Genomic DNA, 25,633 nt, shown 5'->3' on the forward strand with positions numbered 1-25,633 from the left:
TAATTACAGCGATTTCTTAACGTCATGTAACTGGAAAATGTTTCCAATGAGCCCTCAAAAAGAACAGAAATAATCAAAGTTCCATTTATTTACAAAAGATATAAATATAAATACAACTCTGTGTTTGTCTGTACATAAATCACTACAGTAACACATCTGTAGACATTCACAGGGAGTACAACTTCTGAACGCAGCCTCGCCATTGGTCCGGATAATTTCATGTGCTTGTACAAATCTAAATCTAAAAAGGTGTGAAAATGTTCAGAGGTAGTTTTTGAGTTCCATCTGTTTGTTGGTCAGAGCACTGAGCGGTATTTACATGCAAACATGAGCCACACTGCACATGCGTTCTCGGGAAAGGCAAACACCCGAACACGGACCGCGAGCCTCACATGGTCGCCGCGACAACACACTATCTCCTCACAGAATGAAGACCTGCATAAAAGAGTAACAAGAAACACAGAGTTACAAAAAACTCTGACGTCTGTGTGTTGATGAAACTGAACTGACATGTGTTCAGATACATTGTATGGGCTTACACCACATAGAAACAGGAGAGCAATGGCGTCACTTCTGAACCAATTTTCAACCAATGATATTGGTATGTTGTTGAAATAATACAAAGACCCCCTCCCTCCCCCTGCAATGCATTGTTTGAGCTGTCAGTCAAAACAGTGAATAACTTGTTTAAAAGAGCAGATAAAAAGGTCAGGCGAGGAGATATCAGATGCCCACTCAGATGACATTCTGTACCTGCCTAAAGGGTTTTTTCACACATGCAGAAAACTCCTGAAAATGTCCCTGGTGTTTTCAGGCTGAGCTGCATGTGAGGACACAATTATTATTATTTTTTTTTCACACCAACTTCACCCAGAATTGATCCTGCAAGCCCCTTAGTAGAACATCTGTGGGCGGGGTTGATCATGTTTACATCACACAACCATAGTGATCTTTGTGCACTTAATGAAGATGTGTCAAACTCTTTTCCACTTGTTTCGTAATACTGTGATTACAACCATTACATATGGCATTGATATAATATATGAATAATGTTGATAGAAAAAGAAAACCTCAGCGTATGTTAAGTAATGCTTCTTATGGATTCTTCAGGCTTCTGTAATTGTAAAGTTACTCCTTAAGGAGGCAGCATTAACACACTATATTTCATGATAACTACTGATATTGAATTATCTTTCAAAAAAGGAGTGTCATCATATTTTTGCCATATCACCCAGCCCTATTTAAAGGGTCGGGGTCTGCTACAATACACTGGAGCTAGCAGGTTTTTTTTTTACTTGAGACAAAATTTAAACTAAAACGTCTCAGGATTAAAAAGGTGGGTTGGCAGTGCTGATAAAAGTTTTTTATGTAATGTACTGAAGGACATACAAGATGAACACGTTCCTGCCAACATAACGTTTGCTCCTGAGCAACATGTCTGTGGATTCTTTTTTTAATCGTACTTTTACAGCACTACCCGTCGTCTCACCTGAGGCAGGTGGCAAAGGCTCGACGAGCATTGCGGTGCAGGAAGTGGATGGGGAAGCCTTTGAAGGTGTGTCCATCTGGGACTGCCCTCCTCACCGCATCCTGGAACTCCTCGTTGCCACAGGAGACGCCGGTGCAGCGCTCCAGCTCGTAGGCTGACAGTGCAGAGGACAGAAGGTAGGAGAGGTGGTCATCCCACACTGTTGCCAACTCCAGGTCCTAAAGGAGGAGGTCATGGTTTATTTAAAAAAATAACATTTAAGATATTTTCTGGGCCATTTTGACTTTATTGGCTAGGACAACTGAAGAGAGACAGGAAACGTTGGGAGGAGAGAGTGGGGGATGACATGCAGCAAAGAGCTGAGGTTGGATCCAAACACACAGCTGATGAAGGACTTTAGCCTCAGTACCTGGTGCCCCGCTCAACGGTTTATTACCCAAGTTAATGCATACATTCAACTGGTTCAGTTGGTATGATATTAAACATATCAAATACTAACTTTCTTAAATTCTCTCTTTTTTTTATAGATTTATTTTGCCAACAAGTTATTTTATATGAACATTTAAATAAATGCACTAATTTAAGGAGTATTTAAGCCAAATGTGTAACTTGTCAAAAACGCTCTTAGCAGCTTTCTTTCTCAACTTACTTTAAAGGCTTTATATGTGATTTTTTGATCCAGCAGATGTCGCCCTTGAGCACCAGCATGAAACCAAAACAACTCGCGCTGCATTGTTGTGTTAGCATGCTAATGCTAGTGATCTTTATTATGCTGGTATCTTCACACTGCATGTAAATTTACCTGAAATGAGCGTGATCTAGAAACACAGTTAAGCAGTGAGTACAGTATGTTATTCTTCTTTTCTCTAGTCCCTCAATTAAACAACTTTTATACACGAGGGGAGGAGTCAGCCGGCTGTCCTGGCGATGTAAACAAAGTGAAGATAGGACTCTGAAAACTCTGAAAACATCACAAACAGTGGGACTCGAGTGTTACACCCATTGTAGACAGTCATTACTCACAGAGTTATTTTCAGAGGATATACTTGATTTCTATTACAGTGTGAAAAATCGCATATAAAGCCTTTAAGTACCAAACTTTAAGTGTTCAAATCTCGTCCAGCACTGTTTTACCTTCCTGTGCTCTGAGATCAGGAAGCGCATCTCCAGCTCCAGCTGATTGCTAGCAGCAGCAGGATCCAGGGACGGGGCACAGAGAGGGGGCAGGGGGGGCAGAGAGGTGGTGGAGCCTGGAGCACAGACGGACTTCAGAGCCTCTTCGCTCATCGCCTTCCACCGAGACTGATTCTGAGGAAACCAGAAAAGAAAAAAAAGGACAGAGATTTTAAGGATTGCTTTGATCCAGAATGACTTTTTCTTTTCATACAGTAGAACCAAAACATTGTAACCAATGGGGGTACGCCTGCAGCTTTCCCCAGTGGCTAGCACAGTAGGAGATGCAATCTGTAGCAGATGGAACCAGTCTCCCTGAAATCTGGACTTTTGATGATGATTGATTTGCAAACATCCAGTCACAAGCGTGCTGCTGTCTCCTCCAGGCTGCCTCTGCCCTCTGTCTAAAAATGACTATTTGAATAAACTGTCCTTGCAAAATTAAATACACATTTAAAATGAAGATTTTCCCATTTCACTCTATGAACACAACGCCTGCCAGTGAAACAATATTAACATCACTTTACTGATGTTTACTACACAACAATGTACAATGAAACTCGAGTAAAAGTCATTTACTTAGGTGGCATTCCGACCTTTACCAACCCAGTGATGGTAGTGATGGTGCACGCTGTGAGGAACACCTTTCTGTTACCTGCAGGTCAAAGACGCAGAGCTCCACAGAGTCCGATGGCTGGCAGTTGGCCAGGAAGGTCTGGTGGTTGAAGACGCAGCCGACAGTCCTGTAGGGGGAGGAGGGTTTGGGCTGGGGGGCCAGGGGCGGGGCATCAGGGTCTATGGCCTGGTGCAGGTATCTGACCACACATATGGAACAATGAGGCTAATTAGTGTCATTGAAACCATGCAAGCAAATGTTTAGAAAACTAGATCTCTTTAATATACGGACGAGTGTTGCATTCACATGAGAGAATAAAAGCGAGTGCCTCAAGTTTCAGTTACTGTCTCTTGAATCATCATGTAGCCAGCCTGAATACATTTCTGATAAATCAGAGTGGGGTTTGAAAAACTAATAACAAGAACACCTGTAGTGACTTCTACTGATGTCCAGGCATCGACTCTTTATCTGGAACGGCAGGAGTTCATTAACACGATGTGACCGAAACACTCCGGGCTGCAATCATGAGGGTATTCAAAAGTAACGTTTAAGTACATATAGAAATAGGAAACCATAAACCCCAACAAAACTAATATCTTATACAACAGCTCCCCTTAGTGGGAGTCGGCTGTACTACGGTTAACATAGTTCAGTTTAACATGATCTTGCAGAATTTATTTTCTCATGTGAATGCAATACGCTTCTGTACTTCTACTTCAATTTCATGTTTAGAAATCTATTAAGTGGCTCCATTTGTTCAAAGGTCGAGAAATATTTAGTTATATCAAAGCTCTGAGATGAGAAAGGGGTATCAGCTAAAAAAGTGAAGAAATGCATAACGATTCAAATTAAAGTAGTGGTATGAGTTTACATAAAACTGCAAATCTGAAAAGGTGAGTGACAGAAGATAGAAATCAAGTAGATCTACTGTGAAAGCTGGTAAAAAAAAAGAAGAGGTTGAACAAAACAGTAATTTATCAGCAAAATCCTGGTGTGGGATCTGACGACTTGATCAGAATGCAATCGATTCTTTTGCAACGTCTTCATGAGATTCTCAGATATCCTGCTGTACAGCCAATTCAGGCAAAAACAAAAAAGCTTGATTCAATCCAGATCAAATGAAAGAACGTGTTTGGCCTCAGATGACCTTAAAGTGTCTGATACTGATGAGTTATTGCAAGACAGTTCTCAAACGTGTTGCATTTCCTCACCAGCCCGATCTACAAACATGATTCTTGCAGCACTTCAAGTTCTGAAAGGGGGATCAAATGAAGCAGCTGTATCAAATAACTTCAACTGTTTTCTGAGAAAATAAAGAAGAATCAAACGTAATCACACCTATGTGCTGTCAGACTTTCCCAGAAAGTGATGCTCCCGTCGGTTCCGCGGGTCAGGACCCAGGTGTGTGGAGTTCCCCTGTTTTTAGTTCCCACACACACGTAAGCGTCCAGGCCAAAGCCAAGCAGGAGGCTGCACAGGAGGGTGGCATGGTCCTCACAGTCGCCCTTACAGAAGAGGGGCGACAGTTCAATTCAGGTCCTTTAGAAACATTTTATGTGAAATAAAAATGTTACAAAGATCATTTTCTGTTTTCAGAGCGCTATTAAGTGTCATTTAAAAACTTTTGTAAATCAGTGTACTTCTACACAATAGAAAACTCAAAGTTCTGGCGCAGTGGTTAGTGCGCGCGCCCCATGTATGGAGGCTGTAGTCCTCTAAGCGGGCAGTCCAGGTTCCGGTCTGACCTGTGGCTCCTTTTCCCGCATGTCGTTCCCCTCTCTCTCTGATTTCCGGCTCTATCCACTGTCCTATCTCTCCATTAAAGGCAGAAAACGACCAAAACACAAACAAAAATTGATTTTGTTTGTGTTTTGTGCTTGTCTTTTCTTTTTGCCCCTAGGTATGGTTATATTATTGCAATTTATGTGTCTATGTGTGTGTGTGCATGTCTGCGTGTGTGTATGTATGGGTGGGGAGGGGGGGTACGTGACATGTTACCAAAAAAAAAAATGTCCTTAATGATTATTGTATCACCATACCTGTCAAATTAATAAAGAGATATTTCAAATAAGAAAACGACCAAAAAATCTTTAAAAACTTTTAGATTTTTGAACATATAATTCAGCTATACTTCAACATCAGACCATTGTTTTTCTTCCTTCAGTCGGATTATAGTGATGCACTCTTTTGGAGCTGCAGATTCTTTCAAACTGAAGTCTACTTCTCGAAAAAGCTTCCAGCGAGCTTTTCACAGAAGATCATGAGATTTGGATGAGGTCCCCAAAGGTAATAAAAAGACTATTATTCATGTTCCAAATATCTTTGACTGTTTTCCTGAAATACTTAACTTTTTTTTTTAATCTCAAAACATAGTCATTCAAACTGTTTCTTGAACTGTATTTTATTTCTGTAACCTTAACCTTGAAAAGTCAAGTTAAATACAGTCAAGTTTTTAACCAGTGTGTATATTAAGAGAGATTTGGCAGTATTTTTCTAACCCTGTTGCTTGTCTCGTTCATCATGTCACCGCAGCAGTCTTTTTTAAGCAGGCATACGATATCCTGTTCTCGATGCTCTGTGAGCTTTTTCTCAGAACTGTTGAACGCGCGCAAGAAAAGCCTGCTGGAGAGGAAATAAGCTCTGTAGTCATCAAATTGCCCGTGACAGTAAGCAACTCTTATTTTACTCGTGCAACTTTCCCGGTAAAGAGGCCGGGGATTGAGCTGGGGACTGGTGCTGCTGCTGCTGTGTGCTGGCTCGGTCTGCAGGCGAGTCAGAATGATAGATGTTCCCCTGAAGTGCTAATATGGACGGCAGCGTCGGAACAGGCTGGGGACTGATGAGGCTAAATTAATTTTCCCCGGAATGAAAGTCATAAATCACAGCTGACAGCGGCCACTTTGTGAGAGTTGTGTTGTGTCTGTCTTGCCAGCCACTCACAGAGGAGAGGCAGGGAACATTTATCCAGTGGTGGTCTGGGAAATTCTCCACTATCTGCCTGAGAGATGAAAACGCATCAGTCAGACTCCGTGCAATCTCCTCCTTTCTCAGAAACGACACTATCAGCTGTGCTAAGAATGGAGGCATATGTAAGCTGCAGCGAGCCTGCATGATGCTTTTTATTACTAATGGAACAATAGACTGTTGTTATATCAATTCAGACACGCATAACAGTCGGTAGTCCAAGTGTGAGGTCACCTAAGGACGGAGGTTTTCCTTCTTAGATTGGATGCATTTTTTATCAATTACCAAAACTTCAACTGCTTCACCAAACGTTAATGATTATGATTAATGATTCTCTACTTTACAATTGTTCTTTCTTACGGAGGATTTTGAAATTTTACTATTATCTTAAAAACTATTACTTGTGATGTAAAAGAACAAAAACAACAGTATAATAACTGTAATTGTTGTTGCCATTGTTATTGTCAAATGACATTTTGAACAGTTATGAATAAGAATATTGTGGGGGGGGGGGGGGGGGATGTGTCTCAGATGGTAGAGCCGGTCGTCCCTTAACTGGAAGGTTGGGGTTTCGGTCCCCAGCTCCTGCAGCCACATGTTCAATGCGTACTTGAGCAAGTTGCTTCAGCTGCTTTGTCAGCAGAGCGTGTGAAAGTGTATAAACGTGATAGTTACTTCTGATGGAGACTCTACATAGCAGCCTCTACCATCAGTGTGTGAATAAGTAGGTTTGACCTGCAGAGCAAAAAACTGATATTCATTTTTGTTTGGCATATGTTCTGTGTATGTCTTGTTTTTTCTTTTTTTTAAGAAAACATAAAGGCAGCGGTCAGACTAAAAAGGTCTGCAACCTTTGAAATGACAACCATCATGGGGATGTTAACCCCGTTATAGCACATGTCATATCATAGAATGTTACAATGATGAGTTATAAGGGAACGTGCCACAGTATAATATATTATTCTCCTCTGTGCCAACTTTGATCAAGTACTAGATGTTGTTCTCGTTTCTATTTCTTCTCACAGGTGTCTTTTTTGTTTTGCTGTGATAAATTCACTGGAAATTTTGTTTGTATTCCACAACATCTGATCACTGACTCGAGTCAGTACATCTGTGACTGAACTGAAGGTAAAGGTGGTTCAGAAGCTCAAAAGCAGTCCATGAAGAGGTCTGGAAAATGTCCACATTTAGAGGTCATTGACTTTCTGAGATCATCGTCGTCAATTCATCCCTGGGCTGGATTTGATTTCAGGCGTCTGATCAGCGACAGGTTACACTTGATTTTATGTGGACCTGATGTAAATGATAAGAAGTGAAATGGGACAGTGATCTCCATTTGATGACTGCAGGTTCAAACTTTGGATTTATGATGTCGAACAGTTTAAATCTTTTTGGTGTTGAGGTGCTGTCCTTTCTGTCCTGAGTGTGTGGTTTAGATTGATATATGGAGAGGTTTATTATCAACCACTGGAAGATGAATTATTTTTGAGAAAAAGAAAAGAACAGAAAAGACAGTCCAGCCTGTCGTTCCAACAATGCATTTTTAAATAATCAGTATTTTAGAATGGGTTTTTTTATATATTCATATTACCAAGTACTCTTTAACATTGCAGCACTTCTTCTCAACAGAATGGGCCACTTGGGGCTTGCAACAAAAGCAAATCAGTCCCCATGGAACCCCATGTAGAAATACCGGACTGGAGCTGAGCAGAGCTCTCATTGGGCGAGAGGCGGGCAACACTCTGGACGCATCTCAATCACACAGCCTCAGAAAGAAACCCATTCTTATTCATTTACTATTAAATTATCCAGAAAATGTCCTTTAACATCCTTACATCAATGCCATTGACATTTAATGTGTAAATAGATTGTGAGTGTTCAGTCCAGAGACTTAGCTACATGTGTGACGGCAACATAATGGGCTTATAATAACATGGCAGGATGAATGGAACAAAAACAACTTCAGAAGGAATTCTGGTTTGACCAGCTATAAATCTGCCATTGTCTCCGTCGTTGGCAGTGAAAATCATAAAAGCACAGTAAGTGCATTGTCGTCTGAAAAATGAGTCAAGCCCTGCTGTGGCTGCCAAGAAGTTCGGCCAGTTCTCCTTACCTTCCCGCGACACAGGAAAGCCATTAATGTGCACCACTGCTCCTGTTTCCCCCCACCTCCGCCGACCACCGGGGCCTTCTCGTGGGTCAGGAGGCTGACGAAGCGGGCCGCCTGTCGAGGGCTCTCCAGCAGCCGGCCCGCACGGAGGACGCGCACATAGGAACACACCGGCCTGTTGATGCCATTCTCATCCTGCAAAGAACATGAGGGACACCCAGAGGAAATGGTTGGTCTCTGCGAAATCAGTTCATCACATAACGCTTCAACTTGTCCCTCACAACACGTGTAACTGGAGACACACCTGTGCAAAGATCTTGACCATCTTGGATTGGTTTGATGGACGTATTTCAAGAAACTCCCTCCACCACTGTTTGGCATAAACCAAAAAGAGTCTCTCTTTCTCTGCCGTCCTCTGCCTCTCCAGTGATCGCTGATGAGAAACACACAGTGACGTCAAATACGCCTTTAATGTTCCCTTTACAATGCTGCCCTTAGAAACCAGCCCTGATTGACTCTTAACAGTGTTAATGGAATTCTGTTGTAATGATTCACTGTGAGCTCAAGGCGTTCCTCTCTTCATGAATAATGTAGCAGATGAATAAACAGAGGGATGAAACAGACAGAAGGATAAAGAGAGTTCAGTGTGCTGACCTGTGTGCTGATGATGTCACTGCTCAGAGGCTCTGTGAGAGGAGGGTAGAGCTCCAGACTGACGGTCAAAACACCAGCTGGGACTTTACATTCACTCCCTTTCGACACACACACACACACACACACACACACATTCGAAAAAAAGCTTTAGAAGTGACAGATAAACTGCATGTTTTTTTTTAACAATATTACACATTTCTAGTATTTTCTAGTTGATTAAATGGTAAAACAGTAAATTGATTGTACTTCTATCACACTGTTGTTGTCTTCTGATCCTTTTAAAGCACTTTAACACTGCATGTCACATGAATACACTGAAGGTAGAGGATCTCGTATTGTGCACATCAGTATTGACTTATCCCATTCATATACATTCAGAGGCTGCTGGCTATGCCACCAGTAGCTATTTGGAGATCAGAGTCTTGCCCCAAAGACACTTTGTGGACTGCAGAAGCTGGGAATCAAAGAGCCAACCGAACGGTTAAGAGACGACCCATTGTACCAATGAGCTGCCCCAAGATTAACAGTCATGAAACCGTTTATTTTGCTCAGGACCAGGACCATCTCCTTTTAGATAAATGAAGTTACCAGCATGTACCATAAGCTCTTCTGATTAGATGATGTAAAAAAAAATGTTGTTTTCTGACCTGGTTGCTTTCAAAACTACAGCAGTGTATATTTGGCATTCTACATTTAAGTATTGGCTCGACATTTGTCTGTGCACAAAACAAAAAAACGGCATTCTTGCCTCTACTAGTCAACTGTCAACACACACCTCTACCTCCACACATCTGACTTCACAGAAAGTTTTAACTAAGAGGCTCGGGGTAAAGTCAGGGAGTTAAATTTGGCCGATTTTGAGACATTTCCTGGAGATTGTGTGCGTGAGGAAACACCATGAGCTACAGTTATTTACCCTTTTGATGTATTAATAATAATAAATGTAAGTTTAATCACTCACTTAACACTATCAAGCATTTATTCAGTGCAGCAGAATCCTCTTTCCTCACCTACTCCCATCAGCTCCGCAGCAAAGCAGGTCTTCCCATTGGGTGAGCCGAGAACTGTCCTCCAGTCCAGGAAGTAGGACGAGACCAGCGTCGTCTCACTTGATGTGTCCGTCTTGATCAGGACCAAGTGAACCGGGTCACACAAAGACAGCATGGTTGTCGAATCAGCCATTGTACTGCCTATTCCTGCAGGGTGAGAAAGAGTAATCGCAAAATTAAAACTCAAAACAGACAAAACATGAAGTATCAGCTTAGGCCTGATTGACTGTCACCAACAGGGCTTAGTACCTTCTTTGTGGATCTCTAAGAGAAAGCCTTCCTTCAGGTCTGGGTCGCAGGCACAGGGCGCTGGTTTTGAGTGAAACCTCTGGTTGCGGAAGTGCAGGTAGAGTGTAAACGTAGAACACACCTGTCCAGGTAAAGGCTCTGGCTCCTGGAGATGCTCCAGAAAGGCCTTACCACCAAGTACCTGGAGATAGAGGTACCGCCTCGATGGGTCAATGTTGGCTAAAAGAATTAAAAATAAAGATCATCACTAAGTTGTTCAGACACAAGGACATCTTTAGTGAAAGGAAAAGCTTTGATGTTGGTGGTAAAACAACTTATCGTACTTCTTTCCAGCTGAGTTACATTCTGGTCCACAAAGTGAGTGGCAGGTCTTTGTGGAGATCCTATTTCTGCATCTAAACGTTGGCCGCCCTTGGTAAAGTGTAGGTCCTTCATCACATCATCAATGATGCCCCTGCGCTGCAGAGCATGGAGGAAATCCACCTCGGACAGAGGTCGATGGGCTTCACCTTGGTCATCCTTCACAGTCTCTGCCAGCACCTCTCGGATTCTCCCATGGATATCCATCTGACAAACGGAAAAGTCTCAGAGCTTAACAAAGTGGTTCGACATACACTGCCTGTCCAAAAATAAAAAAGTCGCCACCTGCATTTAACTAAGCAAATAGGTAAGAGCCTCCCATTGGATAATAACTGCATGGGCGATTATCTTTCAGCTGGCAACAAGTTATTTAACCTCAACTGATGCAATGAGTAGCTTCTCATTTCTTAAACTACTATGTTGAAAGACCCATCCTGTGGTCGTGGAAAAGATGTTAAGTCTGTTTAAGAAGGGTCAAATCATTGGCATGCATCAAGCAGAGAAAACATCTAAGGAGATTGCAGAAACTACTAAAATTGGGTTGAGAACTGTCCAACGCGTTATTAAAAACTGGAAGGAAGATTTACCAGATGAAGTGATGCACCCATCACGCCTAGTGCCTACTGTACCAGCCTGTGGGGGCAGTGCTATGATCTGGGGGGGCAGTGCTATGATCTGGGGGGCAGTGCTATGATCTGGGGGGGCAGTGCTGTGATCTGGGGGGGCAGTGCTATGATCTGGGGGGCAGTGCTATGATCTGGGGGGGCAGTGCTGTGATCTGGGGGGGCAGTGCTATGATCTGGGGGGGCAGTGCTATGATCTGGGGGGGCAGTGCTATGATCTGGGGTTGCTGCAGTTGGTCAGGTGTAGGTTCAGCAACAATATGTGCCTGCTGACTACCTGACTATACTGAATGACCAGGTTATTCCATCAATGGATTTCTTCTTCCCTGATGGCACGGGCATATTCCAAGATGATTCATCAGGATTCATCGGGCTCAAATTGTGAAAGAGCGGTTCAGGGTGCATGAGACATCATTTTCACACATGGATTGGCCACCACAGAGTCCAGACCTTAACCCCAATGAGAGTCTTTGGGATGTGGTGGAGAAGACTCTCCCATCATCGATGCAAGATCTTGGTTAAAAACTGAACGCAACACTGGACGGAAATAAATCTTTGCAGAAGCTTATCGAAACAACGCCACAGCGAACGCGTGCCATAATCAAAGCTAAAGGCGGTCCAACGAAATATTAGAGTGTGTGACCTTTTTTTTGTTTGTTTTTTTGGCCAGGCCAGTGTATCTGAATGTCTTCATCCCACAGAAAACTCATGTGTTGATTCATAAAATGCAAAGCAGTCGACCTGGTGATACAGAAATCATTTGAGGGTATTTTAAGAAGTGATCGTCTCATGTTTCCTGTTTCTGGTAGCTGTGTGGTGACTTCATTGTACTTTGGAAGTGACAAGGAACAGCTGCCTGTGAATAAATGAGTCTCATCTTTTAAGACCAACACACCTCTTAGACAAGTCAGAGAGTGAGTAAACAGATTTGAGAATGATCTATGCTATTACATTAAAAACACTTTGAGGAGTATTCACTGACTCTGTGACTACAGCTGGGATCCTTCATGTGTTAAAGCTGCTGTAAGTAGGTTAAAGTTAGTAAACAAAGCAGTACATCTTATTTTTCTGCTGATTTTAAATACAATAATACATTTAAATTAAAAATAATAAATAAATAAACACATGTGATTACAGGTTTTGTAGGTAGAAGCTGACCTTGAGCAGATGGTTGTGAATGATTTGCTTCAGCTCGCTGGCTTTCTCTGGAGGCAGAGACATCACAGCTGATGAGTCGATGCTACTTTTAAGATAACAGAATCGAACAACAGCTGTCGCTTTTCTTCTTTTAGCAATATTTCATCCATATAAACATTATTCATCTGCGGGGAAGACAAAAAAAACAGCCCAAAAGTGACAACAACGACCATCGATGGGTCATAACAATCAGTTCAAACTCAAACTGAGGCGGAAAACCAAGCGGGAATCCGTCTCCACACATGCCTGACAACGTTATTCAATCAAATGTGTGCTTTTCGAACAATTCTGTCCCAGTAGAAATGTAATGTACATGTTTTAATACCATTTAAAAAATACTTGATTTATTAACGAAATTTGTTTTAAATGTTTGGACGAAGAAATACTTTTTTTTTTATCTCGGGGATTTTAACGGCTGCCTCGTGAAGTCACGATCTGCGCCTGCCATTAAAAGGACCCATTTGTAGTCCAAATTGTGTTTTTTTTTTCTGTGTACAGTATTTCGGTACAATAAGAAGTAGATAGATAATACATCCATAAGGCAGATGTTTATTTAAAGCTGTTTCATACAAAATATTTTAAATTTCTCTTTCTTGGTCATTCAAAATTAAAAAAGTTTGTAGGATTAATCGATTAAATTCTTAAAGAAGAGAATTCTTTTTTTTTTTTTTTTTAGCATATTGCTCATACTGAAAATACAGTACTGCCTCACACGCCAATTCCACCCCACAGACAAGAGAAAATGAAATTACTAAAGCAGTCAATATGAGTAAGGCCTCTTCTTGTAATATTGAATCAATTCCTGGAATCCACGGGTAGAGGCCTCCAGTCTGGCTGCATTGATTTAGCTCATGGTCAGAATGAAATTATGCCTATAACACAGCACAGCAGTTCAGGGATGGAGGAGAACAGTTGGTGGACCCATAAAAGCTTCTTTTCTGAGGAAAAAAACAAGTACAACAAGGTTTGGTAAAAAAAGGTGAATGTTTTATTTTAAGAAGTATTTTGTGTTTTATTTTCTTTTTTTTAAAACACCATCTGCCATGTTTTTCACTGTAGTTCAGCAGTGTACAAAACTCCCCTGAAATCTTATGTGGAAAACAAGAATGAATGGAATGTTACGTTCACACGTATCTCTTCTGGGTTAAATAAGATCTTAGTAAAAGCAATGTCCAAGAGTGGTATCTAGCCAATCCTCTTCCCACGCATACACGGGGGGTATAATGACATTCACGTCCATTTACAACAAAACTCTCAACGCCGTTTCTCGTGTTACACGTGAAACACCGGCTTACATAAGCTGTCATCTAAACTGATCATGCTAGGAAAGCTTGGAGCACACACTTTTCCATTTAACTCACTTCAAGGCACATAAAAAGCTATCTCAACCAGCAAACAAACAGGTAAAGATAAATGTAGACTATTACTACCCTAACTGGCATTTTATCCAAAGTGCTCGCCTCCAACTTCTACATTGCACTATTATAGTTTCAGACTGGTACAAGTCAACTGAAAACCAATTCCTGGATGCTATAGTTTCAAATTAAGAAGTCACACACAATGCAAGCTACAGTGCTATCACTTTGTAATGCAGGTGTTTGTTATACTAAAGATCGGATGGAAATTACATTCCACACATTTGGAGTACAAGGTTTTCCATTGAGCAGCCTTCTTGGCTGTACTCTTCTGAGAATCAAACAGCTTTGCTTTGGTTTCCTCTTTAAAACGACAGTGGGATAACCTGAACACACATATACACACACATGAACCCATCCAGTGGGTAAACACACGCTATATGCGGTGAAGGACCAGACAAATTGTACAAGCAAAAATCTATGGAATAAAAAAAAAAATCAAGCTCTTATAAGAGAAAATTAAAGGTTAATATTCTGGCCGAGTTTGAAATGTCAGCAAGGCAGCTCCCCATGAAGTGTCCCGTCACAAAAAATATATATCTGGCCATTTTGGGATGCCCTGCTTAATGTGAATGGAAGAACAAGTGGTGCTCTTGAGAACGTCCAAATGCATGCATGAAATGCAACTTCAACTAACAATTAAAAAAAAAAAAGAGGAAAAAAAGCCATTGCTGATTTCTTGAGTTGTAAGTCTTCCTACATATCCAAGGTAGGAAGGACAGTCAACACAAGGTTTTTTGAAATGTAAAAAGAATCCAAAGATGATCAAAACACATCTGACCATTAAAAATAAAGAATTCAAAAACAAACCTGTTAGAATATATATATTTGTTTGCTTTGTACTGCAACTTTAGTAAGTTTCTTTCAAAGCATTTTGCTATGATACAGTACATTCATCAACATTGACAAGAAGGAAAAGAAATTAAATCATCGTGCTGGCACCAAGATCCTGAGATGTTACTATATTTGTTAAGATCTTACATGAAAAATATACACACACAATCATTTGATCCAGCGCTCCCGCATTTTGACCTTAAGAAATAAATACCCTCAGTTATGCACATGTTACCTTCTAAATCTAAAACCTAGAGAAGTACCTAATCCCAGGTACTGGTGCAAAATATGAGTCAGTTAGAAGTGACTGCAGATGTTTCACTGGAAGTACATCCAGCACACCAGCAGGCCCGCTGCCAAAGCTGCCCCGGCACCCACGTTGAGAAGGATGGGTCTCCAGTACAGCCACTTCTCTCGACCTTTCTCCGAGTCGGTAAGTCTCTGTTTCATCTGCTGGACCCTCTGCGTGGTGCTGGCAATCCTCTCCTCACGGTGACGTTTTCTGACTCTGGGGGAAAAAAAAAGAAGAGCCAGTTATGGGTAAGCAAAAAAAAAACCCAGTTTGAACATGAGATCAGTCTGAGGCACTGTACAGCTGATGTGCCAAAGAATTTAAAGAATGATCTGATCTTTTTAATTGTCTTTTTTAAATACTTTGAACATGTAACAAAAGGTGAACATTAAAAAAAAAAGACATAACAAAAACATAAATAACTGCTGTAAAGTGGCGATAATAGGTTTAAAGCCTCAACATGTTGAAAAATGTCACTTTAAGTGAGTTTTAGACCAATCACACACTAGTTTCGCCCTCATGAAGCCTGCAGCATTTCAATACTTGCTCACTCAGGGATCCACCATTTGTCCACCCTTCCACAGATTTGAATGAAGCTGTGTGTTTTAAATGATGTGAGTTTCTTTTAGTTCAGCTTCTGTCCAACCCTGAAAGGACTGCTTCACCTTAAAACAACGCACAGGACTACTCACTCTTACGCCTCTTATGTTTTCTAGTTCAGAGTTTTTGAGGTTCATAACCTTGTGACATGGCCACAATGATTAGAGGGGAGACAACATTATTCAGAAGGTCCCTTTGGGGTGTCTCTGTCCCTGTCAGTCATGTTTCTGGTGGAGTCATGTTTATGCTGCTCGGGCGGCCCAGGTTGACCAGTTGGGAAGTCGTTCTTCTGACTTAACGTGATTTCAGTTCAGAAAGACAACAGCGTTGATGCTACCAACAAGATCTGTGGAATGTAATTGTTACTTTTTTTGAGCAGAAAGTTGATGTGCAATATGTGAATTAATAAAAAGTATCGAAACATTAACAAAACATATTTTGCCCCCCGTGTTATGACGATTCTGACGTCAAGTTGGCAAGTCAGGCACCTAATTAGTTTCCGAGTTGTTGTTCCGACTTGAGCAGGTGTTCATGAGCATTTTTACAACTCGGGCTCATGTTTTTCCGATGTGTCCGACACCACTTCAATGCACCATTAGTCTTCAGTCGGCCTGGTCATGTGTCCTGCTTCAGCTAGGTAGACACAGGTGTGTGTAGGGGGCGTGGCCAGGGGAGAACATAGGGAGCATTGTTTATAGGTTTTTTTTTTCCCCTGTGAAGAGGGCAGAGAAGAGCTGCTGGAAAGCTTTTTTCTTGGAGGACAAACTGAAATATTGACTCCTTTTCTCGTTGCTTCCTACTACACATAAGAAGCAGATATGTGGTTTGGAGGGCTGTGAACACTGAGATCAATTCAGGACTCTTTGAGGTCTGGTCATTAAGAAATCTCAATTCCCAGATCGGCGAGTCCCACTATATGGACATCTTTTTTTCCTCTGTGATTACTTTGCAATACATTGCTTTTTATACATATTTTTTGCTTTGATTACTGGGATCTTCCAATTTTTGAGCTTTTGAGACCCTTCCATTTGAACTGTGTGAATAACAGGAAGGTTTCCAGGAATTGCAATGGGACATGAGAGGTGGACACTGTTTTTTTTCCAAATATTTTTCTTAGTTATAATTTGTGTTTAAATTGGCGATAAAGCGTGCATCTTATTTTCTCCTGTTGTCTTCTTATATTATTTATTGGTAACAGGGTTGCTCCCCTTTTTCCTACCACTCCCTTCTTGTTTAAGTTCCTCACCAGGTTTTGTTATCAAATTCAGTAGATTTGAATTAAAAAATAAACTATAATTTTAAACTCAACTGACAGTTCTAACCTTCAAAGAGAGAAAGGAAAATATGCACAATATTAATACCTTCAAATTAATGACATTAACTATCAAATTTAAGATTTTCTAAGTCTTATAAGATATTATTTTTTCTTAAAAATTGACAGTCCCTTAAATGAATGAGAATTTAACTTACTGACCCTAAGTAGCAGCACTCGTTTCAAAACAGACCTATTCATTCTAAACAAGGTCGATCAATGGGGCGGCAGTAGCTCAGCCTGTAGGAAGTTGGGTTGGGTACTGGAGGGTCGCTTGTTCAAGTTCCACAATATGGAAGTTGTTGTGGTAGCTGGAGAGGTGGCAAGCCTCACCCCTATAGTGAATACTTCCAGCGCAAAAAGCGTTGTCTGCAAACACGGGCCCTAATAGAAATCAAAAAGACATTAAAGGAGTCCTGAGCTGTTACTTACTGTCCAGAGTTCTCTGCAATGCTGTTGTCTTGGCTGTCTGGCTCTCCAGCAGGTAGTTGGTCTCCTGAGACAGGTTGTGGCTCCTGACAGGGTCCTGGCTGACCGTTGGGCCTGCTGTCATTGAATTGAGGTCTGGGTGGAGGTGGTGGAGGGGGGGAGTCATCTCTGGACATCACTATCTGCTTGATTTGCTAAACGACACAAAGATTCAACACAAGGAATCGTTAAGTTCCCTCAACAGTTGGCATTACTGCGTTACCTCCACACTTGTGAATCAGTAAAGGTCTTACATTTTTACATCTGTAGTTTACAGACAGAAAAGTAATAAACAGCTACCGGTAACCCCAAAGCATAGGTGAAGCAATGCAATGACAAATGTGAAAACTCAGCTGCTGTTTTTTTTGGTTATTTGGTGGAAAACACATTACAGCACCACAAAAACAGAGGACTTCTTTTGACATTTGTAAACTTGAAATGGTAGTTAACTACATTTAAAAAAAAAAATGATTTGGAGCTATTTATGTCATTATAAAGAGAGCCAGGGCAGTGGATAGAGTCAAAAATCAGTCGCGATTTTTTTGGGCAAAATCACGATTTTAACACAATTTTTTCATACTGATCTTAAGACTAATTTGTAAGTTACTGACCAGTTCAACCAAACTTAAATCCCTGTGTAATGTTTTTAAATGCACAAAAACTGTGCTGACAAGTTTAATCTATTTGAAAAACATATTTGTTGGGGGTCTGGAGGTCTCTCACCCAGAACATCTTTTAAATCAGAAATGTCTTTCCCCCAATTTGATCAATATTTATGCACAATTTTAAGGTTTTCTGGACCACTTTGAAATTATGATCGAGTAATGTGTTCTCTTTTTGTGTTGTCACGCATTGATGCATTCATTTAAAAACATGTAGACTTCCAAGTTCTTGTGTTTCTGTTCTATTTTAGCCCTGCAGAGTTCCTACAGCTGGAGCTTCATACAGGCTCTGCAGCCTTTGTTTATAAGCTACGTTGTTTTGAATGACATGATAGGATTAACTTCAGTTTTTTTAAAATCATAATCAAACATAACACAGAATGTGTTCATTGGCAGATCGTCAACACGTTCAAATCCTTCCAGATCTAAGATTGTTATATCGCACACCACTCGGCCCAGTGGTTAACTAGATTTTGTACAAACAAAGAGAATCCTAAAAACGAGGGACAAAGAAATTGCTGCAGTTTTAAGCCACCAGTTTAACTATCAAACCCTTCAAACCTCTAGCTGCTTGGGGTAACAGCTTTACAAATAAAGTTGAAAGTCGAAGGCTGTTGGAGAGTCTCACTGCCATAGGAGCACTAAAGCCTAAACAGCATCATGAACGAGCTACCTGTGCTGCGGAGTAGTCTGTCAGGACGAGTCTGGCTCCCTCAATGACCGCCATATAGGAGAAGCGGAGCTGATCAGGGGTCTGGATCAGACCCATGCGGTATTCCCTCATGTCGAGTAGCACCTTCTGTATGTCCACCGATGATGGGTTTTTTCTCCTGGTCATCTGCAAAACAGATTAAGATGTGTAAGAAGACAAATGAAGTTAAAGACTGTTTAAAGGGAAACTTAAGGCTTAAAGCAACACCATGCAACTATGTGGTCCTAAAATAGTAGCTTCAAAATATTTTTGGTTAACACTGACATGTGATAAGGATAATATCTACTGTATTCTCCAAATACTAAAAATCTGAATGCCTTAAGAACGAAAACATTTCCTTTAGTCTGACACATTATCACACAATGCTAAATGACATCATTTTAACACTTTTACAAAACATGTAGGTATTAGCAGTATCTTTCATTAAGTCATCAGCTGCACAAAACAAATTGAACAACAGTATAAGAGGGTCGATATTTAACATGAGACGTTGCACCACAATCATTGAATACAAAGAAGGATGTAAAGGCAGATGTCTCTCTCTGATTATCTGCAGAGCATGTGTCAGACACTTCTTCTCGGGGTTTAAACTGTAGCAGGAGAGAGCGAGTGAGGATCGCCCAGGGATTCAAAGGAAAAAAGAAAAAAGAAATGGACGGCAAATATACTTAGGCAGTCATAAATATGGGCTACCTGGCAAACTGCCCAGCAATAGTCCATGTGTGGGAAACACTTTCATGGATAATTTCAGTCTCGAGGGTCAACTCTTCAGGATGGAAAATTTTGAAATTCCTGATAAATTCGAACGAATAGCATCCCTGATTATGTCACTTGTATTGAGTATGGGTACCATCAAATGCAAGAAGTGCAAAAAGCCTTTCTAAATGAGAGCAGTAGAGAAGTAACTGAAGCCGTTTTCATATGCACTCCTGAAAATATCTACATAATCATCTAGATAATTTCAGGAGGACTGCAGAGATGGTGATAGTTGAATCTGCCATCTCTCCACAACCTGTGCACCTGCAGGACCCCGAGGCGTTCAGGTAAAACTGTGGCCCACCCCTCTCACCCCAGACACAGACTATTCCCGACCCTCCGTTGAGAGGCTGCGGTCCATCAGGACCAAAACCTTGACACGCCACAAGAACAGTTTCTTCTTCTCTGCTGCCAGCGTCATCATTAATGCCCCTGCCCTACCTGAAACCCCACATTACATTAACGCACATTGGACCTGAGAATTCTTCTGTCTATAAAAGCACACAGTGTGGAAATGTATACTGTAAGATATTTTCACTGTAGATCATGTACATACCTGCAAACATGTACAGTTCCTCGATTGCACCTTCTGTACATTTTGTGTTCTTCATATTCTATTATATATTTATTATTATTATTTATTATTTTTATTAGCCGTCCGCATTAACTTGTCAATCGCGATCAATTAAGGTCTAAAATGTTCATTTCAATCACAGGCTATTTTGTCCCTTTAGGGCGCCCTGTAGATAAGCCTCCGTACTTGTGTCTCCCTGTAGTCACTGTGATGGAAAAGAACGACACTGCTGCGTCTTTGAATGTCTCGATTCACTTTTTAAAAAAGTCCTAGAGATCAGTTGAAGAGTCAAAAGTAATATCTCCTTTGTTACATTCACTTCTTTACAGTTTCCTTTAGCTCTTGTCTTTGAATTTTTGATCTGAAGCAAGTTCCTTTTTCGCTGGTTAAGTTAGTGTCTTTACCTTCAAACTACCGGAAGGACCTTAATTAAGAGATGGGACAAAAGCATTCTGTCAATATCAGATCCGATACCAATATTAGATCGGATCCGATATTGACAGAATTCTCATCTCGGTGCCGATCCACGTCACCGATCATGAAAGTTCGTCGGGCACTTTAAACGCTCTCAACTCGCACTGTCTCGCTTCGAAGACATTCAGACCGACCTGCAAGTGGCCACATATAATCTACATTAAGACGTTCAGACGAGATGGAACAGCTCCTTCTACATGATCAAAGTTCTTTGTCCTCATCAGCAGGAATATTACTGTTTTCATAGCTTTTTGACATTGTTGCTCGACTTCTGTTTTTCACCAAAACACCAAACCTTGGCAATAACACAGATTCTGATATTAGATTGATAATGCTGAAGCATAAGAGCTTATAAATGATTTACTGTTGTTGTCATACACTGTAATAACCTCTTCAAACCTAAAAATGCAATCAAGTGAGCTGATGTGTTTCCATTTTATTCCTATTACCAAGGTATTCAACTAAGCTGAAAAATGCACCCAACATGCCACAACCTCTCCCTTTCCATCTGTTATTAAGTAAGCATAATCTTTAAATCTCATCTTGCTTGCTTGCCATAACTCGAAACTATTGAGCAATGTTTAAACTATTTGTTGTCAACCTTATCGACCTTTTTTCGATTTTCTGTATTTGATGAAATTCCCTCTCCCCCTTTTTCCTCACCAGGACCAGGCAGGTGTCCACCAGGGCAAAGGTCCCTGAACGCCCAATTCCAGCACTGCAGTGCACCACAGAGGGCCCGTGTTCCTGGTCCAGCGAGCAGGACTCCCGCACCTTGAAGAGAAACTTTAGAAAAGAGGCGGGAGATTCTGGGACACCGAAGTCAGGCCACGTGGTGTAGTGAAAGTGGTAGATCTCCCTGGACTCTTTCGTCTACAACAGAAGACACGAAATGCAAACTCAGATTGGATCATTTCTTTAGACAGAGTTCAGCACGACTGTGATTAGAATCGATCATCTTCATACATTTAGACTTTAACACTGGGTTTTTACAATAGTGAAACAAGTTAGCACAGGTAAAGTCATGATCAGGACCCGTGGCAGCTGCCCTGAAAATAGAGCCAGGATAAAGCAACACATGTTAAAAAAATGTATTCTCTAATACAGAAATGAAACGTGGAAGTTTTCATCTCACAAAATATCATCTCTGAAATTACACCACTCAGCATCTGGGGGTGGGGTGGGGGGGGGGGGGGGAGTGATTATCTCATAATCTGCCTCTCACGCTCACCATTGTGTTATGCAGTTCTAGGACTCGGATTGTGTAATAGGATTGGTCCTCCTCAGAAAGTAGCCTGACAACAAACCCTGTGTCTGTGAAAGACATCTGTTGCTCTTCTGTGGTGGGCCAGTACTGAGCACACTTTTCCTGTTGAGACACAAATGTATTTACTTCACTCATTGGAGACACATAGGCCGTGCTTTCTGGTGTGGCAGAAATCTTATAGAGAATAATGCACATCCGTTGGAACCCAGTGACCAAATAGTGTCACAGAATGTATTTATTAGATATTGAATCAAAATATTTTTTTTAGCAAAATACAATGTAGCCTTGCAAGCACAAATAAACAATATCCAAACACAGAGAGATTCTTTGCAGTGGATTTAAGAACAAAAAACAAAAATCAGTTTTCAGACAAAATGTGAAATGAAATGTGTACTTTTAACAGCTGGATTATTGTATGAAGCCTAATTGGTTAAACAACACACACACACACACACACACACACACACACACACACACACACAAGTATTCATCTGTAAAGATATGTCGAAAAAAAAATTAAAAATCCCCCGTCTGTGCTCATAACATCATCTGGAGGCATAGCTCGGTTATTAAGCCCTTCTCCAGGGATTGTTTGGATTAACTTTACTGCTGCTTTCAGCCACTTGGGACATGGCACCAACATTCAGTTTGATGTAACGATGGCTCGGCCTCAATATCAGGATTTCCGGTATGGAGTTCAACTACTAGAAATCTTTTTCAGTTGCTGGGCGCCTGTCCATCTGTCTCTGGTAAGTTACAGTTTGACTGAATTTAGAATGTCACACATCAGCTAAAGACTCTCTGCTGCTAAATGAACACTACACCATCAGATTCAACTAGATTTAATTATAATAAACAAAACTGTGTACACAGGAAGCATAAACCCTGAAATCATGATGTAGATTTGTCAAAACAGTCAAAAAATTCAAATGTTGTTGGTTCAACTCACAATACCTAACCTGCTTGTTGTTTTTTTGAGAATGGCGTTTATGTCATCCAATGCATTTTAATCAAAAGGGTATATGATTTTGCATCACACAAACTTCTTGCTCCAGTGTCATTTTTGTAACGATCAATTCACATCTTTCCACTGACTTTGTATTTCATCATGCTGCATCAAATATTTGAATTTGCTTTTGGTCAGAACACACCGTAACACAGATAAGGTATGCTGACTGCTCTTTTGGTATCAAGAACACCTTTAGCTAGTATCACTAACAAGATATGAAAGCTAAGAAACATGAATGCTGGAACATCACAGCCTAATCTAGAACAATGGGAATGTGAAGAAGTCGGCGTCAGCAGTGACTGAAGTGTACTCACAGATCCCTTTTCAATGACTCTGTTGAGCATTATGACGGCTTTGGAGCACTGCTCCCATATCATGAGCCAGAAATGACCACAGGTATTCCTCAAAGGCCCCTGTAGGAAACAAGAGAAGAAGAAAATTCAGAAGACGAAAGACCATCATTTCACCAGGACCATTTCTCAAATCCAAATGTGTGGGGTTCTCTCATTTCATTTGTGTGAGTTCAAATTGATAACTCCTTTGTGCTAACGCAAGTGGGGGGGGGGGGGGGGGGGGGGTTTGGAGGTGTGTCGCTGGAGGAGGGCGGAGGCTTCAGAATAGCGGAGGTGTTTCCAAACAGCAGTTTGTTTTGGTTTCATGCTGGCGCTCAAGGGCGACATCTATTGGATCAAAAAGTCGCACATTCTTCCTTTGACAAAGAAAAAGGCCTCAACTGCGTGCACTCGACATATTAAAACAACTCAAACTGATTGGCTTCAGATGAATCAGGCTGGATGGAAAGCAGTTTGATTAGGAGGTGGAGCAGACATATCTGCCCGAGCAATCAAAAAAAAAAAAAAAAAAAAAAAGCCCACAGATTTGACATGTTGCTAAGCTCTCTGTCATGACCAATAAGTTCACAAAACATCAAAATGATATCCTGCACACACTACTCTTCAAATGATCCATCGATATATTCAACATGAGCATATAGAGTCATTGATGTAAAACCATACCTGAGAAAGAATGTAAGCTCTTTGGGCTTCTTCCACCATGACGAGACTTGCATTGATGTAGTCATTTTCAGAGTTTTCAAGTTTTACACGACTGTGATCGTCTGAAACAAGATTAAAGAGAACAGGGAAATTACATAATCACAGAGACGTCATTCCACATTTACACATTTTTACTAATAACCTTATTCGTCATCAAGACTCACATGGGCTGACATCTCTGTAGCGGTTCAAATTCCGATTCACTGGAAGTTTTGCCACTTTGTAAGGATATTCACTGGCTTGGTTGCGGATCTCCTGTTTGGAGAGACACAAAGACAAAGTAGGAAGGACATAGTGTTAGAAATCAGAATAAAGAAATACTTGATTAATCCCCGGGGGAAATTCAGGAAAGTAAAGCACACCTGTGTAACATCCTCGCTATAACACCACGTCTTTTTGTGCCAGACTAATTGGAACTGTCACCTAAAGCGGACGTGCCAGCTTTGCTTGTTCAGATTGTCATTTGTCAAAGGGCTGTCGTGTGCTCTTGTTATTCCAACACATAGTTTTCATGATGTGTACGGGGTGCGGCCAAAGACATTCTCCAAGCCTCAACTGAACAGGTTTGTTATTAGTTTATTTTAGAGAGATAAGTGACAGAGTATAATACTTATAAAAACACAAATAAAGGCACCTAAAGAAATAAACTAAGCTTTGACAGACATCAGGAGTTTCAACATGTCAGTGCACATGGGGAAAACAATCCTACTTCTCAGAATTTTGCAATTACCTTGAATTTCATCAGTTCTCAGTAACGCTGTAGGATAGTGACTGAGGGACTATTTCTTTAACAAAACTATTACTTCTACATTTTTATTTCTCTATCCAAGAACATTTCTTTACCAAGAGCTGCCCGGTGCATTGTCTGTTACCAATACTGCAAGATTCAGGATCTTCTGTATCCTCTAAGTGACTGTTTACGTTGTTACACTGGTATTTTTAGGTCGGCTAAAATCATCCAAAACTGTAAAACTGGGTTATGTTTGGCTGTAAAACGCCACCAGTAACATGTAATCCTCCACTTAGAGGTTTCATGCAGTATTACCGGATCAAAGCCAAAATTAAACAGGGTCAGAATGAAATATTATAAATGCTGGGCTCTTTTTTTTTTTTTTCTAGACAGCTGGTGGTAAAGGGTAAAAACACATGCGCTTTTCTCTGGAAGTCCTGACGAGTTCTCAGAAACTGCAGCTGACGTCTACTAGCGTCAGCCAGCATTAGCAAACTGAGCTCAACTATGAGGACTGTGCAGCTGCACGTTTTCTAGCTACGGAAGTCAATGTCTACTGGCTGCTTAGTTACTTTCTCAGTTGTCTTCACCGAGTGCATTATCCTATGTTTCTCCTGCACACAATATGATTAAGTCTATACGTTAAACACAGCCGAGTGAATCGCATGAAAGCTTAAAAGTGAACAAACATTAGTGAAGGAAGCTGGGGCTAAGTAAGTTAGCAACCGATCGTCATAGAAACACGAGAGGCCCAGTGTCGCTACTTACATTGTAAAGGTTTTGCCATCCCCCGGACGAGTCAATGTCGTCAAATTCTTGCTCCATGGTGTCGTAAATGGTGTCGCGGGATGATCACAGAGTGTTTGCAGCGCCGTTCACTGAGTTACTCCTTTCTATAAGCCATCTAAACGACAGTCTGTGTAACCCTGGGAATCCCTGCGGGGAGTCTGCTGCTCCTGCACAATACTGACTGCACGCACGCTGACTGA

General features: G+C 41.0%; 2 protein-coding genes across 2 annotated transcripts; both read right to left on the reverse strand.

The window, feature by feature from the left end:
* Positions 1–70: 70 nt before the first annotated feature.
* cep76 (centrosomal protein 76) lies at positions 71–12,696 on the reverse strand. The gene is made up of 12 exons (XM_020638524.3): positions 12,446–12,696; positions 10,628–10,871; positions 10,305–10,523; positions 10,017–10,202; positions 9,007–9,104; positions 8,657–8,785; positions 8,356–8,547; positions 4,617–4,783; positions 3,318–3,477; positions 2,624–2,797; positions 1,490–1,707; positions 71–435 (listed from the first exon to the last, which is right to left on the reverse strand). Exons 1-12 carry the CDS (start codon positions 12,506–12,508, stop codon positions 297–299), a joined length of 1,989 nt encoding a protein of 662 aa, XP_020494180.1. The 5' UTR covers positions 12,509–12,696; the 3' UTR covers positions 71–296.
* Positions 12,697–13,449: 753 nt separating this feature from the next.
* On the reverse strand, positions 13,450–25,627 carry ptpn2a (protein tyrosine phosphatase non-receptor type 2a). Its single transcript, XM_020638528.3, has 9 exons — positions 25,413–25,627; positions 24,079–24,169; positions 23,876–23,976; positions 23,174–23,272; positions 21,815–21,952; positions 21,247–21,456; positions 18,741–18,905; positions 17,370–17,560; positions 13,450–15,241 (listed from the first exon to the last, which is right to left on the reverse strand). Exons 1-9 carry the CDS (start codon positions 25,467–25,469, stop codon positions 15,052–15,054), a joined length of 1,242 nt encoding a protein of 413 aa, XP_020494184.1. The 5' UTR covers positions 25,470–25,627; the 3' UTR covers positions 13,450–15,051.
* Positions 25,628–25,633: the final 6 nt, after the last annotated feature.

Source organism: Labrus bergylta, chromosome 8 (genome assembly GCF_963930695.1).
Source record: "Labrus bergylta chromosome 8, fLabBer1.1, whole genome shotgun sequence".
Taxonomy (NCBI): domain Eukaryota; kingdom Metazoa; phylum Chordata; class Actinopteri; order Labriformes; family Labridae; genus Labrus; species Labrus bergylta.